This window comes from Stenella coeruleoalba, assembly GCF_951394435.1.
Source record: "Stenella coeruleoalba genome assembly, chromosome: 10".
NCBI classification, from domain to species: Eukaryota; Metazoa; Chordata; class Mammalia; order Artiodactyla; family Delphinidae; genus Stenella; species Stenella coeruleoalba.
Window position 1 is genome coordinate 47,379,822 of NC_137156.1, and position 20,746 is coordinate 47,400,567.

At 37.2% G+C, this 20,746-nt stretch overlaps 1 protein-coding gene across 1 annotated transcript in view; it reads left to right on the forward strand.

Annotated features, from left to right (window-relative positions):
- The window catches only part of KHDRBS2 (KH RNA binding domain containing, signal transduction associated 2), a gene marked incomplete at its 3' end in the record, with an annotated part of 661,356 nt that overhangs the window by 394,375 nt on the left and 246,235 nt on the right, over window positions 1–20,746 (forward strand). The window contains exons 5-6 of the mRNA XM_079934322.1: window positions 14,450–14,577; window positions 19,962–20,160. Of these exons, the coding sequence (XP_079790448.1) occupies window positions 14,450–14,577; window positions 19,962–20,160 (327 nt within the window). The remainder of the gene's footprint in view (window positions 1–14,449; window positions 14,578–19,961; window positions 20,161–20,746) is intronic.

Sequence of the window (20,746 nt, forward strand, 5' to 3'; positions counted from 1 at the left end):
TTTTTCTTTCTCTAGTTGCTTTGGGCATAAATTTAGATTGTTTATTTGAGATATTTCTTGTTTCTTGAGGTGAGATTGAATTGCTATAAACTTCCCTCTTAGAACTGCTTTTGCTGCGTCCCATATGTTTTTTTGTTTTGTTTTGTTTGTTTTGTTTTGTTTTGTTTTTTGCAGTACGCGGGCCTCTCACTGTTGTGGCCTCTCCCACCGCGGAGCACAGGCTGCGGATGCGCAGGCCCAGCGGCCATGACTCATGGGCCCAGCCGCTCCACGGCATGTGGGATCTCCCGGACTGGGGCACGGACCCATGTCCCCTGCTTCGGCAGGCAGACTCTCAACCACTGCACCTCAAGGGAAGCCCCCATTTGTTTTTGATCATTGGGTTTTCATTGTCAAGTGTTTCCATGTATTTTTAAAATTTCTTCTTAGATATCTTAAGAGATCTCTTGGTTATTTAGTAGCACACTGTTTAGTCTCCATGTATTTGTGTTTTTACAGTTTTTTTCCTGTTATTGATTTCTAATCTCATAGCGTTGTGGTCAGAAAACCTACTTGATAAAATTCAATTTTCTTAAATTTTATGAGGCTTAATTTGTGACCCAAGATGTGATCTATCCTGGAGAATGTTCCATGTACACTTGAGAAGAAAATGTATTCCACCACTTTTAAGTGGAATGCCCTATAAATATCAATTAAATCTGTTTGCTCTATTGTGCCATTTAAAGCTTATTTTTTCCTATTTATTTTCTGTTTGGATGATCTGCCCACTAGTGTAAGTGGGGTGTTAAAGTTCCCTACTATTATTGTGATACTGTTGATTTCCCCTTTCATGGTTGCTAGCATTTGCCTCATGTATTGAGATGCTCCTATGCTGGGTGCATAAATATTTACAATTGTTATATCTTCTTCTCAGGTTGATCCCTGGATCATTATGTAGTGTCCTTCCTTATCTCTTGTAACATTCTTTATTTCAACGTTTATTTTATCTGATATGAGTATTGCTACTCCAGCTTTCTTTTGATTTCCTTTTGCATGGAATATCTTTTTCTATCCCTTCACTTTCAGTCTGTATGTGTCCCTAAGTCTGAAGTGGTTCTCTTGTGGACAACATGTATATGAGTCTTGTTTTTGTACCCATTCAGCCAGTCTGTTCTTTGGGTTGGAGCATTTAATCCATTTACATTTAAGGTAATTATTGATATGTATGTTCCTATTAACATTTTCTTAATTTTGGGGGGTTTGTTTTCATTGGTCTTTTCCTTCTCTTGTGTCTCCAGCCTAGAGAAGTTCCTTCAGCATTTGTTGTAAAGCTGGTTTGGTGGTGCTGAATTCTCTTAGCTTTTGCTTGTCTCTAAAGCTTTTGATTTCTCTGTTGAATCTGAATTAGATCCTTGCTGGGTAGAGTAATCTTGGTTGTAGGTTTTTCTCTTTCATCACTTATTATATATCCTGCTGCTCCCTACTGGCCTGCAGTTTCTTCTGAAAAATCAGCTGATAACCTTTTAGAGATTCTTTTGTATGTTATTTTTTGCTTTTCCCTTGCTGCTTTTAATATTTTTTCTTTAAACTTAATTTTTGTTAGTTTGATTAATATGTGTCTTGGTGTGTTTGTCCTAGGGTTTATTCTGGGGACTCTGCACTTCCTGGACTTGGGTGGCTATTTCCTTTCCCATGTTAAGAAAATTTTCAACTATAATCTCTTCAAATATTTTTTCAGAACATTTCTTTTTCTGTTCTTCTTCTGAGACCCCTGTACTTTGAATGTTGGTGCATTTAGTGTTGTCCCAGAGGTCTCTGAGATTGTCTTCAACACTTTTTTTTTTTTTTTTTTATGCTCCTTGGCAGGTATTTCCACCATTTTGTCTTCCAGCTAACTTATTCATTCTTCTGCCTCAGTTATTCTCTTATCGATTTCTTCCAGTGTATTCTTCATTTCAGTTATTGTGTTGTTCATCTCTGTTTGTTTGTTCTTTAGGTCTTCTAGATCTTTGTTAAACATTTCTTGTGTTTTCTTAATCCATGCCTCTATTCTATTTCTGAGATTCTGGATCATCTTTACTATCATTACTCTGAATTCTTTTTCAGATAGGTTACCTATTTCCTCTTCATTTATTTGGTCTTGTAGGTTTTCTCCTTGCTCCTTTATCTGTAACATATTTTCTATCATCTCTTTTTTTTTTTTTTTTTTTTTTTTAATGGTGAGGTTATGTTCCTGTCTTATTAGTTGTTTGGCCTGAGGCTTCCAGCACCAGAGTTTGTAGGCTGTTGTGTAGAGCTAGGTCTTGATGTTGAGGTGAGGACCTCCAGGAGACCTCACTCCAATGAATATTCCCTGGGGTCTGAGTTTCTCTGTTAATCCAGTGCTTCAGACTCAGAATTCCCACCACAGGAGCTCTGGCCCAACCCCTGGCTTGCAAACCAAGATCCTGCAAGCCACGTGCAGTGGCAGTAAAAAAAAGAAAAAAGAAAAAAAGGAGCAGAACAATAACAAAGAGTAAAAAATAAAATAAGATTAGAAAACTAAGAGCTATGTTAGAAAAAATAAAAATACAGATGAAACAACAACTGGAAGAATTGGAAATTAAAACAGAACCACAGTGGCAAAAGTGAGAAAAAAAAAAGCTGGAAAAGGCCTTGGCTGTAGGGAGTGGGGCTTAGGCAGGGTGGGGTTTAAGTGGTGGGTAGGGTCTAGGCTTAGGACCCATGTGGACGGAAAAGGCCCTTGGGAGGGTGGGGTGCAGGGCTTAGGCTCAGCATGGCCAGAGTGGCCCAGGGTGCCTCTGGCCTTGAAAGGCAGAGGACAAGGCCTAGAAACCCAGCAGGCTTCCTAGGGCCCGAGTGAGTGGGGGAAATGCCAGCCTTACCCCCCTGATCCTCTGGTCCTATAGGGACCCTCCCCATCTGCCTCTCCTCTCCCCCCCCATGCCCTCAGGACCAACGCAGCTGGAGTGGGCCTTGGAGGGTGGAGGACCCAACCTGGGAGCCCAGCAGGCTTCCTGCAGCCCAAGTGGGTGGGGGAAATGCCAGCTGTGCTTCCCCTGATCCTCCAGTCCTAGAGGGTCCCTGTCTGTTCACCTCTGTCCCCCTTCCCCCCTCCTCCCTCCCTCCTTTGCCCCTAGGTCCCAAGTGGCTGGAGCGGGCCTCGGAGGTCAGAGGACCCAGCATGGGAGCCCAGCAAGATCCCCAGGACCCAAGTGGGCAGGGGAAATTCTAGGTGTGTTCTCCCTGATCCTCCAATCCCAGAGGGCCTCTCCCAATCCACCTCTCCTCTTCTTCACCCCTCCTATGCCCCTAGGACAAATGTGGCTAGAGGGGGTCCTGGAAGGTGGAGAACCTGGCCTTGTATCCCAGCAGGCTTCCTGGGGTCTGATTGGGCAGGGGAAATGCTAGCTGTTCTCCCCCCCAATCCTCTGAGCACCAGGGTGTCCCTCTAGGCATGGGAACACATCCCCTCTCCCAGCCATCCCTCAGAGGCACTAGTCCCATCTGGCCTCCACTTCTCCTCTCCCCTAACTACCCCCCATGTCCTACCCAGTTGCTCTGGGGTTCCTCCTGTCTCCTTGGGTGTCAAGGTTCCCCACCAGCATCTGGTAGGTGCCCTAGTGGAGGGGAGACAAAAGCTCCGTGTCCTCCACTCTACCATCTTGACCCATACTCTTTTGATGACTGTAGCTTTGTATTATATCTGAAGTAAGGGAGCCTGATTCCTCCATCTCTGTTTTTCTTTCTCAAGATTACTTTGGCTATTCAGGCTCTTTTGAGTTTCCATACAAATTTTAAGATTTTTTTTCTAAATCAACAAAACTGCCATTGGTAATTTGATGGGGATTGCATTGAATATGTAGACTGCCTTAGGTAGTATGGTCATTTGGACAATATTGATTCTTCCAATCCAAGAATATGGTATATCTTTCCACCTGTTTCTGTCATCTTTGATTTCTTTCATTAGTATCTTATAGTTTTCAGAATAAAGGTCTTTTGCCTCCTTAGGTAATTTTAGTCCTAGGTATTTTATTCTTTTTGATTCAATGATGAATGGGATTGTTTCATTAATTTCTCTTTCTGGTCTTTCATTGTTAGTGTATAGAAATGCAACAGATTTCTGTGTATTAATTTTGTATCCTGCAACTTTACCAAGTTCATTGATGAGCTTTCATTTTCTGGTGGTATCTTTAGGATTTTCTATGTATTGTATCATGTCATCTGGAAACAGTGAGTTTTACTTCTTCTTTTCCAATATGGATTCCCTTTATTTCTTTTTCTTCTCTGATTGGCAGGGCTAGGACTTCCAAAACTATGTTGAATAAAAGTGGTAAGAGTGGACATCCTTGTCTTGTACTTGATCTTAGAGGAAATGCTTCCAGCTTTCCACCACTGAGTATGATGTTAGCTGTACATTTGTCATATATGGCCTTTATTATGTTGATGTAGGATACCCTTATGTCTTCTTTCTGGAGTTTTTATTATAAATGGGTGTTGAATTTTATCAAAAGCCTTTTGTGCCTCTATTGAGATGATCTTATGTTTTTTTATTTTTCAGTTTGTTGATGTGGTGTATCACACTGATTGATTTTTGGTTATTGAAAAATCCTTGCATCCCTGAGATAAATCCTTCTTGATCATGGTGTATCATCTTTTTAATGAATTGTTAGATTTGGTTTGCTAGTATTTTGTTGAGGATTTTTGCTATTGGCCTGTAAATTTCCTTTTTGTGGTTCCTTTATATGGTTTTGGTATCAGGTTGATTGTGGCCTCATAGAATGAGTTTGGGAGTGTTTCTTCCTCTGTAATTTTTTGGAACAGTTACAGAAGGATAGATGTTAACTCTTCTCTAAATGTTTGATAGAATTCGCCTGTGAAGCCACCTGGTCCTGGACTTTTGTTTGTTGGGAGATTTTAAATCAAAGTTTCAATTTCAGTACTGGTGATTCACCTGTTCACATTATCTATTTATTCCTAGTTCAGTCTTGGGAAATTGTAACTTTCTAAGAATTGGTCCATTTCTTCTAGGTTGTCCATTTTATTGGCATACAGTTGCTTGCAGTAGTCTCATGATCCTTTGTATTTCTGTGGTGTCAGTTGTAACTTCTTTTTTGTTTGTTTGTTTTTAAATTTTTATTATGGGATACTTCAAACATACATCAAAATAAGAGCATATAAAAAAATTTACCACATTGTATTTATCACCTGGTCATAATATCTTCCAACTATTTGGCCACTCTTGTTTTCATCTATATCCTTTTTCCTTCACATTATTTTGAAGCAAATCCAGTTACAGGATAGATTTGTTTTTGTAAATATTGTTAGATACTCCCTCAACCTCCTATTTTTATATATATAAATATGTTCTTATATATATATATATATATATATATATATATATATATATATATATATCCAGAACTTTTATCTGAGTTAGAAGATGGATTCTAGCTTGTTGTCTGAAATTCAGTAGTTGCACAAAGTGCAACTTTTTTGGAATCAATTATCCTTTTATTTTTTATTTTTTCACATACACACACTGTATTTTATTTTTACAAGGGATAAATAACTGACACCAAGCATTGTAAATGGATAAACACAACAAAAGCAACAATGATTGCAATTACCAAACACGAAACACACTCATACTATGTCATAATATTGACATTCAGTCCACTAATCCTCCACTGTAACAGCTCCTTTACTTTGCAGTGAAAATTGATTTGTATATTTTTTGCCTCTGAACCCTTGCAGGATTTTTTTATTCAAACAGAAAGTCACAAAAATTATAATCATCCTCATCAGTTCACTCAGTCCCATGTAATTAATTTTTTTTCAACTTGATCTTTTGTTAGCACTCATATGAATTCATCAGTTTTCCATTAGAGTTCTGAAAATGTTTATTCATTCAGTTCAACAGTATAGGCTGTTACCAGAAACCTGTACTTGTCAGAGTCTTTTCCATGAATTCCTTGAAGATGAAACCCTTTCATAGGAACATTTTTGCAAAAGCATCAGAGTACACCCAGAACTGTCTGTAAATGACAAAAGACTTAAAAATGACCACGGTTAAAGATCTGATGAATGTTCATAATAATGCAATTGACAAGGAAATTTAGTTATTTCTGAGATATACATTTTAAAGTAATAACTAGAATTATGACTTATAACATTATACCAGAATATATAATATTTTTAGAAATTTCATGTAATGTCTGGAACATTTATATTAACATATTTCCATACAAATAACCCAAAGAAAGTTTAGTATTAGTTTGTTTGTTTGTTTGCATTTTTATACTGCAGGTTCTTCTTAGTCACCAATTTTATACACATCAGTATATACATGTCAATCCCAACCGCCCAATTCAGCACACCACCATCCTCACCGCACCGTGGTTTTCCCCCTTTGGTGTCCATACCTTTGTTCTCTACATCTGTGTCTCAACTTCTGCTCTGCAAACTGGTTCATCTGTACCATTTTTCTAGGTTCCACATACATGCGTTAATATACGATATTTGTTTTTCTCTTTCTGACTTACTTCACTCTGTATGACAGTCTCTAGATCCATCCACGTCTCAACAAATGACTCAATTTCGTTCCTTTTTATGGCTGAGTAATATTCCATTGTATGTATGTACCACAACTTCTTTATCCATTCGTCTGTTGATGGGCATTTAGGTTGCTTCCATGACCTGGCTATTGTAAATAGTGCTGCAATGAACATTGGGGTGTATGTGTCTTTTTGAATTATGGTTTTCTCTGGGTATATGCCCAGTAGTGGGATTGCTGGATCATATGGTAATTCTATTTTTAGTTTTTTAAGGAACCTCCATACTGTTATCCATAGTGGCTGTATCAATTTACATTCCCACCAACAGTGCAAGAGGGTTCCCTTTTCTCCACACCCTCTCCAGCATTTGTTGTTTGTAGATTTTCTTATGATGCCCATTCTAACTGGTGTGAGGTGATGCCTCATTGTAGTTTTGATTTGCATTTCTCTAATAATTAGTAATGTTGAGCAGTTTTTCATGTGTTTCTTGGCCATCTGTGTGTCTTCTTTGGAGAAATGTCTATTTAGGTCTTCTGCCCATTTTTGGATTGGTTTTATTTCTAATTTCATTGATTTTAGCCCTCTCCTTTTTTTTCGTGGTGGCTTTGGCTAAAGGTTTATCAATTTTGTTTATCTTTTCAAAGAACCCACTTTTAATTTCATTGATCTTTTCTACTGTTTTCTTCATCTCTACTTCTTTTATATCTGATCAGATCTTTACGATTTCTTTCCTTCTACTAACTTTGGGTTTTGTTTTATCTTCTTTCTCTAGTTGCTTTAGGTGTAATGTTAGGTTATTTATTTTAAATTTATCTTGTTTCCTAAGGTAAGCTTGTATTGCTATAAACTTCCCTCTTAGAACTGCTTTTGCTGTGTCTCATAGGTTTTGTATCATCTTGTTTTTGTTATCACTTGTCTCTAGGTATTTTTAAATTTCCTCTTTGATTTCTTACATGATCCATTGGCTATTTAGTAGCATATTGTTTAGTCTCCACGTGTTTGTGTTTCATAAAGTTTAATTCCTGTAGTTGCTTTCTAAAATCATAGTGTTGTTATCAGAAAAGATGCTTGATATGATTTCAGTTGTCTTAAATTTTAAAAGGCTTGCTTTGTGACCCAGCACGTGATCTATCCTGGAGAATGTTCCATGAGCACTCGATAAGAATGCATATTCTGCTGATTTTGGATGAATGTTCTATAAATAACAATTAAGTACATCTGGTCTAATGTGTCATTTAAGACCTCTGTTTCCTTATTAATTTTCTGTCTGGATGATCTGTCCTTTGATGTAAGTGGGGTGTTAAAGTCCCCCACTATTGTTGTGTTATTGTCAATTTCTCCTTTTATGGCTGTTAACATTTGCCTTATATATTGAGGTGTTCCTATGCTGGGTGCAAATATATTTACACTTGTTATATCTTCTTCTTGGATTGATCCCTTGATCTTTATTTAGCATCCTTTTTTGTCACTGGTAACAGTCATCTTTATTTTAAAGTCTATTTTGTCTGATATGAACATTGCTACTGCAGCTTTCTTTTGATTTCCACATACATGGAATAGCTCTTTTCCATCCCCTCACTTTCAGTCTGTATGTGTCCCTAGATCTGTAGTGGGTCTCTTGTAGACAGCATATACATGGTCTTATTTTTATATCCATTCAACCAGTCTATGTCTTTTGGTTGGAGCATTTAATCCATTTACATTTAAGGTAATTATCAATATGTATGTTCCTATTGTCATTTATTTAATTGTTTTGAATTTGTTTTTGTGGGTCTTTTTTCTTTCCTTCCTCTTTTGTTCTCTTCTCTTGTGATTTGATGACTATCTTTTGTGTTGTGTTTGGGTTGCTTTTTTTCTGTTTGTATCTATTATAGTTTTTTGGTTTGCAGTTTCCATAAGGTTTTTATATAGCAGTATATATAAAAGATTGCTTTATGAAATTGTTATAAGTTGCTGGTCTCTTAATTTCCAGTGATTTCCAATATCCTGCATTTGTACTCTCCTCTTCTCACTATTGCTTGTTTTGATATCATATTTGTGCATGGTTGATTTCCTATGTTTACTTTATATTTGCCTTTACTGGTGGGCTTTCCTATTCATAATTTTCTTAATTCTAGTTGTGGCCTTTTCTTTTTAGCTTAGAGAATTTCCTTTAGGATTTGTTGTAAAGCTGGTTTGGTGGTGCTGAATTCTCTTAGCTTTTGTTCGTCGTAAAGCTTTTGATTTCTCCATCAAATCTGAACAAAAGCCTTTGCTGGGTCGAGTATTCTTGGTTGTAGGTTTTTCCCTTTCATCACTTTAAATATATCATGCCACTCCTCTCTGGCCTGCAGTTTCTTCTGAACAATCAGCTGATAACCCTTGTATATTATTTATTACTTTTCCCTTGTTGTTTTTAGTATTTGCTCTTTGTCTTTAATTTTGTCAATTTGATTAAAATGTGTTTAGGTGTGTTCCTCTTTGGGTTTATCCTGTATGGGACTTGCTGCATTTCCTGGACTTGATTGACTATTTCCTTTCCCATGTTAGGGAAGTTTTTGACTATAATCTCTTCAAATATTTTCTCGGGTGCTTTCTCTCTCTCTTCTCCTTCTGGGACCCCTATAGTGCGAGTGTTGTTGCGTTTAATGTTGTCCCAGAAGTCTCTTAGGCTGTCTCCATTTCTTTTCATTCTTTTCTCTTTATTCTGTTCTGCAGCAGTGAATTCCACCATTCTAACTTCCAAGTCACTTATCTGTTCTTCTGCCTCATTTATTCTGCTAGTGATTCCTTCTAGTGTATATTTCATTTCAGTTATTGTATTGTTTATTAAAAATGTTTATTTATTTTTTTATCTTTGGCTGCATAGGGTCTTCACTGCTGCACGCAGGCTTTCTCTAGTTGTGGCAAGTGGGGGTTACTCTTCATTGCGGCACGTGGGCTTCTCATTGCAGTGGCTTCTCTTGTTGTGGAGCATGGATTCTAGGCATGCGAGTTTCAGTAGTTGTGGCATGCAGGCTCTAGAGTGTAGGCTCAGTAGTTGTGGCACACATGCTTAGTTGCTCCATGGCATGTGGGATCTTCCTGGGCCAGGGCTTGAACCCATGTCCTCTGCATTTACAGGCAGATTCTTAACCACTGCACCACCAGGGAAGTCCCAGTTATTGTATTCTTCAACACTGTTTGTTCTTTATACCCTCTAGGTCTTTTTTAAACATTTCTTCATGTTCTCAGTCTGTGCCACCATTCTTTTTCCAAGATCTTGGATCATGTTTGCTTTCATTACTCTGAATTATTTTTCAGGTAATTGCCTATCTCCATTTCATTTAGTTGTTCTTCTGGGGTTTTATTTTATTCCTTCATCTGGAACATATTTCTCTGCCATCTCATTTTGCCTGTTTTCATTGTCTCTGTTCCACAGGATGCAGGGCTCTAGTTTCTCTTGCTTCTGCTATCTGCCCGTGGTGGGTGAGGCTGGTCTAGATGCTTGTGAAGGCTTCCTTCCTTCCTCCACTCACTTGTGCCTACCCACTGGTGAGTGGAGCTGGGTCTTGTCCCTCTGGTGGGCAGGGCTGTGTCAAGTGGTGTGTTTATAGGCAGCTGTGGGCTCAGTAAGACTTTCACAAGCCTGTCTGATGTTGGGTGGGGCTGTGTTTCTGTCCTGTTGGTTGTTTGGCCTGAGGCATCCCAGGACTGGAGCCTACAGTCTGTTGGGTGAGTCCAGGTCTTGGCATCAAAATGGCAGCCTCCAGAAGAGCTCATACCAATTAGTACTCCCTGGCACCTCTGTCACTAGTGTTCTTGTTCCTACAGTGAGCCACAGCTGCCCCCCCCACCTCCCCAGGATACCCTTCAAGACCAGCAGGTAGGTCTGGCCCAGGTTCCTATGAATTCACTGCTTTTTTCCTGGGTAGTGTACACGAGAACTTGTGTGGGCCCTCCAAGAGTGGAGTCCCTGTTTCCACAAGTCCAGTGGAGCTCCTGAGATCAAGCCCTGCTGGCCTTCAAAACCAAATGCTCTGGGAGTTCCTCCTCCCAATGCCAGACCCCCGGGCTGGGGAGCCTGATGTGGGGCTCAGAATCTCACTACTGTGGGAGAACCTCTGTGATATAATTATTTTTCAATTTGTGGGTCACCCACCCAGTGGTTATTGGATTTCATTATATCGCACATGTGCCCCTCCTACCATCTCATTGTGGCTTCTTCTTTGCTTTTGGATGTTGAATATCTTTTTTTGGTAGGTTCCAGTCTTCTTTGTCGATGGTTGTTCCGCATTTAGTTGTGATGCTGGTGTTTTCTTGAGAGGAGGTGAACTCAAGTCATTCTACTCCACCATCTAGTCTCCAACTCAGGCTGTAGTATATTTCTAATAAGATCACATTTACAAGGCAATCTTGGAATATTTTGTTTATGAGTATTTTTAAGATTCTATGTAACTGAAGCATCAGCAACATATGCCACAATTAAATGTTCAACAGGATGGACTCATGTCCTAGTGATGAAAGATTAATTCAAAGTTAGATCTGTGCTTAATGAAGAGCTGGATATAAGCATATAATATACAATTAAAGATTTGGGGGTTTAAAAAATTATATCTATATCATAAAAGTAATACACAGGATATATTCAGTCTAGAGAATATTTAGAATTTCAGTATCTCTACATTTGGGCATTTAAAATTCTTTTGTATTTATTTGAGACAGCTAGATGCTTCATTACTATAAATACAGTGGTATATATATTTTAGTTGTCTAATTAGAAAAACTTGAGTTTATTAAAGACCTGGTCATTTAATGATCATAATATTGTAATAAGTCAACTGATTTTCTTCAGTGATATAAATTTGCATTAGAAGTATGAAGTATGATTAGAAAACGTTTGTCACTACATTATGTTACTATTCTCTTAGGCAATCTCCATGTTTCATTTATCACAAGTGTGTGCAAAACACATTCAGATTTACTCCCCTGACCTAGATCTGAATTTCTAAGATAAATTTTAATGTCTCCTTGGCATTTTAAACTTAAGATTATCAAGACAAAATATAAATTCTCTACCTCTAAACTTTTTTCATTCCTTTCTTTCTTTGGTTAATGGTGTCATTATATTTCTAGCCATTTCTGCATTTAAAATTTCTTTTATTCCTACCTTCCCAAGTCAGACAGTATAACTTCCACTAAGGCACTCTTGAATAGCATGTGGTTGCCCAACCTCTCTTTCTCTATCTCACTTCACCACACACATATACACACCAACCAGCCTTCTCCCTCTTTCCACAATTCATCTATGTCAGCCAACGCCCAAAACATGCCTTATGTTTGTTCACTCTATGTCTGACTCTTTCATACATTTTTATTAAGTGAAGTGATTTAGAAAATTGGGCAACATACAATTTACTTTCTTAAAATAAACATTGATTACTACCCTTTTTGCTAGTCAGTAATCAGTTCCATGTTTAATCTGTATGTAACCATTTTAAAGTAAGAGAATGGCAAATACTCCAATTAATCAGAGTATAAGGTATGTTGAACAGAATAGGTTCCACCAGCATTAACATCAGTGGATTTACAAAATCTCTCAGCTTGTAATTTTAGGAACTTGATTTTGTCAACATTCTGTGTGTTAGTTTGGTTCCTCCCAGAATCAGGATTAGTTGAGATTAAACATGTAAGGAGTTCATTAGGAAAAATGATCTTGTGACAAAAAACTAACTAAATAAATAAATAAAATGAGGAAGCCAAGGAAGACTGGAGAGCCTTCACACTAGAATATCTGACCCAAAGGAAAGAGGTCATAGCCCAGAAGCAATGGTATTAAAGGGAAATTCATCCCAGCTGTCTAGGAATCCTTGAGGCACGGGCAGAGGAGAACTGTGACTCCCAAGAATGGGCCTATTTTAGCATTTCAACCACATTTGGTCATTGACTGGGAGTTGATGATTTCAGAACAGAGTGACTCATATTCTAAGTCAGTTACACCTGTATTTAGAGTTCTGCATTCATTTCACCACCACAACCCTGGAAGATGATCCAGTTCTTAAAACAGAGTATATCTAGCTGAGCTCATATTCTAAGTCAGTTACACCTGTATTTAGAGTTCTGCATTCACTTCACCACCACAACCCTGGAAGATGATCCAGTTCTTAAAACAGAGTATATCTAGCTGAGCTCATAAGAAACTTGATTATACACTAACAGTAGTGTTTTGCTTACAGTAAGAACTAACTTAACCTGTAGTGTCAAATATTCATGCTAATATCCACAATAATATATTTTCTAATTCTGACATAAAGATATTCTCTAAAGTAAATTTTACATGTATGAATTTATCTGCTATTTGTTAATTTTTATCTCAACCCTCAATGTTGCCAAAAATGAGAATCTATCTCTTTTTATAATTCATAAAGACCTTTAGGAGTCCATGGATTTTTCTTAGATAAGAAGCTGCAAAGATCTGCTTTCAAATTAGGAATATTACATGGGAAAATTATGGAATTAATTTTTCATTTTCATGGTGGCTGCTCAGTTCAGTCAGAAGTAGCAATTCATCACATTCCCTGTACCTAATAAAATAGTAGACATGCTTATTCTTCAGTTTGGTTGTTGCTTGAATGTGAAAATTAAGAGGTATAAATTGAGTAGTTGTTAAAAACTATCATTTTCTACTATAGCTCTTCTGTCAATCAACTGTCTTGAGCCCATTACCACTATAATCAGGTGCTGAACGGGATAAATGTGAAAGCAACATGTTAAAAATAAAAAGTAAGTGCTTTGGAGTGACTAGTACTTTTGCTTGTGAACAAGGCAGGTTTTGGACCATGAGGTAAAGCTGTGCTTTAGAAAAGCTTGTAGGCTGAATGCATCCCCTCCATCTTCTAGACCAGGCTGTGCAGGTGAGTGCACGGTTTCCATGTGCTGTTACTATAACTCACAAGTGCAGAGCTAACCTGGCTCAAGTGTCCACTACAAAACCTCAGACATCATTTATGTTAACCCAGATATTTCTACAAATATTTCTCGTCTCAACTCCTAGACAGCTCATGGTTTTCACATAAACACATCTTTACTGAAAAAGAATTTACTTGGATTGCCCATTAGGCAAAAATACCAATTACTCAGTTTTGTACTGTTCTACCAGGGTGTGTGTGTGCATTCATGTGTGTGTTAGTAAAAAGAGAAACAGGTAAGACTGACACTTGTTTTTTGAAGATAGCATTCATATTCAGTGACTCAGATCCACTCTTTGGTCCTATTGAAATGACTGATACATTTCCACTGATGAAGGATAGAGATCGTCTCTTTGACTTTGACCAAATCTCTGGCTGTTACTGTGAAGTGTGTCTTCTGCTATGGCTGTCATTCTCCATCAGCCCAATGCTAGAACACATAGAAAATTATTTATTTCTAAACATTGCCCCTCAAGTTTTTTAGTTGGATTGCATAGCTTCCCAGTTGTCTGAAACTGATATTTTTTTGCACTTTTTAATTATTTTAACACAGTATCTACTTTGGTCCTTGGGATTGCCCCTTTTCAGTTTATGCATCAGGAACTATTTGAGTATTATGCAGTCTTTAATAATCTACACGTACTTATGCCACTAAAGTTGTTTTTCAGTAATCCTCTTATTAGCAACCATGACCTTGGGACCTTCCAAGATCTTGTTCTATATTGTTACCTTTCCTTTTCTAGCTAACGTATAAAGTGATATCCCAGCAAATCTCATCTGATTTCCTGCTGAGTACTTCCTTGGTAAAAGAAGCAGCTTCAGTTTCTCTGTATAAAACTAGGAACTTAAATTATATTTACTTTTACCTCATTTTAGATTTTTGTATACCAGAAAAATAAGTGAAACATTTCCTTTCTTACTGTGTTTGTTCAGTTCTAAGAACTCCATGCTCCATTTTAGCTCATCAGGTCATGTTTTTTCTTCTAGGACTACAATGATGAAATTCGTCAGGAACAACTACGTGAATTATCTTACTTAAATGGCTCAGAGGACTCTGGTCGTGGCAGAGGTATTAAAGGCAGAGGGATCAGAATAGCTCCCACAACTCCTTCAAGGTACATTTGTTCTTACTTTAAATAAATTAACAGCCAATAAGGATGGCAATACTTTGCTGGCCTGTTCTGTGTCATGATCACAGCTAGGAATAAACAACAACAATATCAGCAACAATAACCACCACCACCACAAAAGCAATAACAACAGATGCTTACATAGCTTGTAAGAGCTTTATATAAGTTATTAACTCATCAAGTCCTCCATAGTAGGGTTAAGCATTATTTACAGGTGAGCAACTGATAAAGATGTAAGCAATATGCCTGAGGACACACAGGTAGTATGACTCTAGAATTCAGAGTTTGAGCTCTTAACAGCTTCCTAAGAAAATAAGAGGAGCAAACCTAAGAGTTTCTACTTTTTGGTTTTGCCCCCAGGATTAGGACATGCAGATGATTCAATCATATGCATCTTTGAACCAGGATGACCTTGAATGAAGAGAAAATTACAAATATTATCTATGCCTTAAATGGCCCATGAATTGATACAGTCTTGCCAGATAGGTAGACAGATAGATGAGGATAATGATAGATATAGGTAGGTCGGTAGATATATAGATATTTAGATAGATAAGTAGATTATATATATATTATATGTATGTGTATTATATATATACACACACATTTTTATATATATATATATATATACACACACACCACCAGTCCAGAAAGCCAGAAGCACATTTGTTACATGGCTGATGGTAAGAATATTTAAAGCTTAGTTATATTTGACTCTGCAATGTCATCAGAGAAGTTTTTATTTGATATTGTTCACTTTGCAAAGAAATTGGAATTTTTCTGCAACAGAATTTGTTTTGTAGGATTCTACATTTGCCAAGCTTTCAAGAGAAAGCATTGTTTTGCAAAGAGGTAAAGTGAAAAATACTCATAGCCTTCACACACAGACTGTGTAACTCTGTCATTCTCTTTATCCTGTTATAGTTGGCCTTCAAATCTCTAAACGGCTTAGATTTAGAATACTATTTCATATATTGCATAGAAACCATCTTAAGAGATTCTAAGATACTTTGCTGATTCAATTTATTTTTAAAATTACTCCCCAAATATTTTCACCACCTTTCAAAACACCACTGTTTTTAACATTTAAGTCACAGACACCTCAAAAAATTTTACACTATCAGAAAAGAAGTTAAGAATGATCAATTTCCAAATAAAATATCAAGGAAATAATTGACTAAAGGTAAAATGTGGCAATTATAGAAATTACTTTGATTAAAGGAAAAACTTCTGAAAATGTTTCAGTGATTATTTTCACATTTTTTTCTTAAAAAAATTTTTTTTATATGAGCTTTCTAATGCTACCTAGGAACATTAGTTTATTGCTAAAAATTAATGTGACATAACATTTTTTATGGACTATTTTTAATGGAATCAGCCTTTTACAAAGCCTTTATATTAACTTCAGCATGATGGGTTGTGAAATGACACCATTGCAGGCAATCTTAAACTGATTAAATCATAGGGTTTTAATAATGAAATTGTCACTTTTGTAGTTCAAAAAATGATAATTTTGGCAGTTATATATGGTGTAACCTAAGTATGTATTGAATGACTATAGAGGCAACAAGTTTTTTTCTATTCTATATTCCTTGGAATAGGGACCATTTAAAAGAATAATGCATTAACCTGCTTTTAAGATTACAAAATCATCATATTAAAAGATTTTGTTTTGTTATTGGTGTTCCTTAAGGTAATAATACATTTGTCATATTTGAGTGGACCATATAAGATTTCAATTTCAGTGAAGTTTTAATGTAAAATATTAATCTCTTTAATTATTTAATAAAGAAGAGTGCATTATAATCTAGACTTTTAAATATCTTAGAAGAAAAATTTGATTGAAAGCTTTTGCTTTTTAACATTCCATATATCATACAATCTGATACTGCATATGTTAAAAAAGAAAATTAATATTGAAAATTAAACCTCACTTTCAATGCTATCTTGATGTAATTAATGTATTAACATTAATAAAAGTAAATGTAGCAGAACTCTGTTGTCTTCTGTTTCAAACCACATGATGAAATATATCTGCAATTAAATAAGAATAAGAAAATAGCTTCACAAAACAGAAGATCATATTGATCAGAAAGTTCTTGAACACATGGGTTAATGGATGCTGATTTGTACATATTTATGAAATTGTGACTTTTTAAAGTTATTCAGTTACACTGAAATTCAAAAAGAACGGTACCTGGTATATTTTTAAAACTTTAATTTGTTGAAAATTTCTTTAATTAAAGGAATTTATGTTTCAACAAGCATATCTATGAAAACTATCTAATCTTCCAATAATAATGCATACCAGAAAACAAAGTATTACATCTATATATTATAATAATATATATTATGTAATTGAAGAATTAAGATCTTCACACACGTCACTGCTACATGTTGAATGAGAGTGAACAGTGGAAAATAAAACATTTGAGGCAGACTTTGAAGGTTTTGTTTACTACAATGAGAACTAATACATAGATAGAATCTAATGGAGCTTTTTAAAGAGGGGACTAATCATATTTGTCTCCAAGAAAGACTACTCAGTCACCACTGTGAGTGATAGAGAAGAATTAGAGCAAAGAGAGAAAGACAGACAGAGAGGTGTGTGGCAAGGAAGCCAGGGAGAATACAAGTTCATTATCCAACACAGAAATGAATACCACTTGGAGTGTTAGAGAGATAAAGGACTAGATTAGAGATTAGAATTTATACAAATTAGTGCCCATTAGATGTTGGAGACAAGAGAGTGGTCCTAGACAGTATAACTCTCTCATGTCTGCCCTGGTTAGAGATTAATGACATCATCCACTAAAATTAGGTGAAGGACCAAATTTAATGAAGAATATAATTAATCCTAGGTCTATGGATTGCCAGTGTGACCTTGGGAAGGTGACTTGTACTTTCTGTGACTTGGTTCTCAACCTTTAAAATAGCTTAGAAATGGCTACATGACAAGGTTGTCAAGATTTTTAAGTTAGATGACAGATGTAAGGCAGTGGTTCCCAAACTGGTCTGCACATTGGAATCACTGAAAGCTCGCTGCTGCTAGAGACTGTGACTTAATTGGCCTGGGGTACGGTCTGGAGTCTGGAGGTTTTCAAAGGTCTTTAAGTGACTCTAATATGCAGACCAGTTAAGGAGACATGATCCAGGGTATGGTGTGTGGTAGGAAGGAAAGAGATAACAGCCATCAGGGTTAGAGACTGCAGGGGTGCACCGTGAGGCACAGAAGGAGGGTGGGGGGAAGAAAATGGGGATAGCCACATTCCAAGGTGGGCCCAGGAGTAGATGTCAATGAATGAGCCTGAAGAATATAAAGGAGGGAGGAAGAAATATGGAGAAAAGCAGAGTCATAAAAGTTCAAAGAAGGCGTTTTCCAGATAGTAACCCATAGTGATAAATATAACAGTTACAGTGGAATGGGGACTGATTTCCAGTGGATTTAGAAACCAGTAGGCTTCTGGTGATACCAGTCAAGAATATTTTCAATAAAGAGGAGAAAGCAATAACTAGATTGCATTTGATTCAGGAATGAGCAGGAGGTGAAGAATTAAGGATAGAAAACTTTCAAGAAGTCAGAAAAATAAAGGAAAGAACATTGTAGAGTGGATTCAGCCAGGGACACTACGTTCTAAATAGGTGATGTGAATCTTGAGTTGAATTGAGGACTTGAGTTGAAGAGAGATATAGGGTTAATATTCCAGGGAAGGGATGTAATGTGTAGGAGGTAATGAGTCAGATTCAAGAGACAGATTTTCCAGGGCTCTGTCTGGGAGACAGTTGATGAAGGAATGGGATAAGAAATTAGATTTGATTTGAGCATCATATAATTTTAAAGCAGGAAGAATGGCTACAGATTCAGAAATCTTATTTTACACTTTAGGAAAATAATCTACCTTAGGCTCAGGGAGTTATAACACTTACCTGTGATTATTCAGTGGTATAGATATAACTTGTGAATATAGCTTAAAGTAAGGTGACATATAACTTACCACCCACACAGGGACACTGTTGAAAGTATTAAAAAGCTAAACTAGGACAACAGTTGTAATTCTGAACTATTCTGGGCAAACCTGGATGTATGCACACCCTGTATATAAGGTGCTTGGAGATCCAGTGAAGGTAAAATTACTCTTTATATCCATCTTATAGATCAGCTTTTATATTATCATGCTAATGTAGAATATTGTGGTCTCAGTTACATTGTGCTTGAAGTGGGCACAGGGCCTTCTAGGGTCTCCCAGTGCAGGAGAGCATTCTCTGTACATTAGACTCACAGTAAGTTCTCTAATAATCTCTCTATTCATCAGCTCTATAATCTATTTAAAACTTTTAAAAGCTTTACCAGCATTCTTATTGTTCACTCGTCAAGCTCATTTTCTGCAAGAGCCAGCTGACTGCTCCTCATAGCAGAAAGCATAACCTACAACCCCATCTGTGGGTGCAGCCAAACAGTGTGATGGTTCACATCCCGTGATCATTATTTCCCCCAAAGCTTTAGCGTTCTTGCTGAAAGCAGTACTTTCTAGAGGCCAAACTTTCAGACATAATAAAAAATGAAATAACCATGCTTTTGCCCAAAAACTTTAGACAAACACTCAACCTTTCCAAAGGCCTCAGAATACCATAAGAGTTTACTGCAACCATTTGATCTTACACTTTTAATACAAGTTAATTTTGTGTCAAGCACTGCAGTACCAAGTACTCAGTGTGTTATTTTTTTTGCAGAGCCCTCATGTATTTCACTAGCACCATAGTTACAATAGGAAATAAATTTTATCAGGGACTGTACCAGTTCAGGGGGTTACATGCATAATGATAAATCAGTGACAATGACCTCAAACTTAAGCTACTATAATAAGCAGAATGATATCATGATGGTTAGAGTTCCACATTTTATCGAAGTGCAGACAGATTTTTTTTTTTGTAAGTGACAAAATTGCCCATCACTGTCAATAACCTCCAGCATGGAGGAGACATTGACAATTAGCAGCTATGGATGGTACAGTGAGTCATGTACTAGACACTGCTCTCATTTGAGACTTTTTTGGTAAATTTGGAATAAAAATCAGAGTGGGTTGATTTTTGTTTGCTTTGCTTTGAATTTTTAGTGTTATAAAAGAAAATATCAAATTATTTTACATGGTTTTTATGATAACTAAGTCATAACCAATATTTACAAAACTTATTCTGTGGAGGTCAAAATGCTTTATATCCTAAAGAATCTCCATTAAACACACACACTCACAACACTCAGACATGCAGAAATAAATGTGTTTTCTTCCCATTGTATAGAGGCTATACGATGAGAGCTTTGCCTGCTCTCATTACTTGTTTCTCATCTGTATGTGACCTGTTTCTCCTAGGGGCCGTGGGGGTGCCATTCCTCCTCCCCCACCACCTGGACGAGGCGTTCTCACCCCTAGAGGGACCACTGTGACCCGTGGTGCTCTTCCAGTGCCCCCTGTAGCAAGAGGCGTCCCTGCCCCGCGAGCACGGGCATCACCCACTGTGCCAGGATACAGGGCACCCCCTCCTCCAGCCCATGAGGGGTATGAAGAGTATGTAAGTACTCTTGAGAAATCAGTTAATTAGGAGGAGTTAAGTTTGATGGGGAATAAGTTAAACTTCAAAGACATGCATATACCACGAATATAGCAAATAATGTTTGTTGCAGAAAACAAATGTCATTTGCAACAGAATTTAGCAGTGCATTTTAAATGAGGGCATTTTTTTGTTTTTGGTTTTTTTTCCGGTACGCGGGACTCTCACTTGTTGTGGCCTCTCCTGTTGCGGAGCACAGGCTCCGGACGCGCAGGCTCAGCAGCCATGGTTCACGTGCCCAGCCACTCCGCGGCATGTGGGATCTTCCCGGACCGGGGCACAAACCCGTGTCCCCTGCATCGGCAGGTGGATTGTCAACCACTGCGCCACCAGGGAAGCCCTAAATGAGGGCATTTTGAGAAAATCTTTCATTGTACAGGTGCCATCATTGTTGTTAGTATCAGTTAAATAGCTTAGATTTTAAGAAACAAACTATCCTCAGGTTTTCTTATCTTTAGAACACTCAATCAATTTCAAAATGGAAATAATTATAAACATAATGTGAATAGTCATGTATTTAGAAGATTATCCTGGGACATGATAAAGA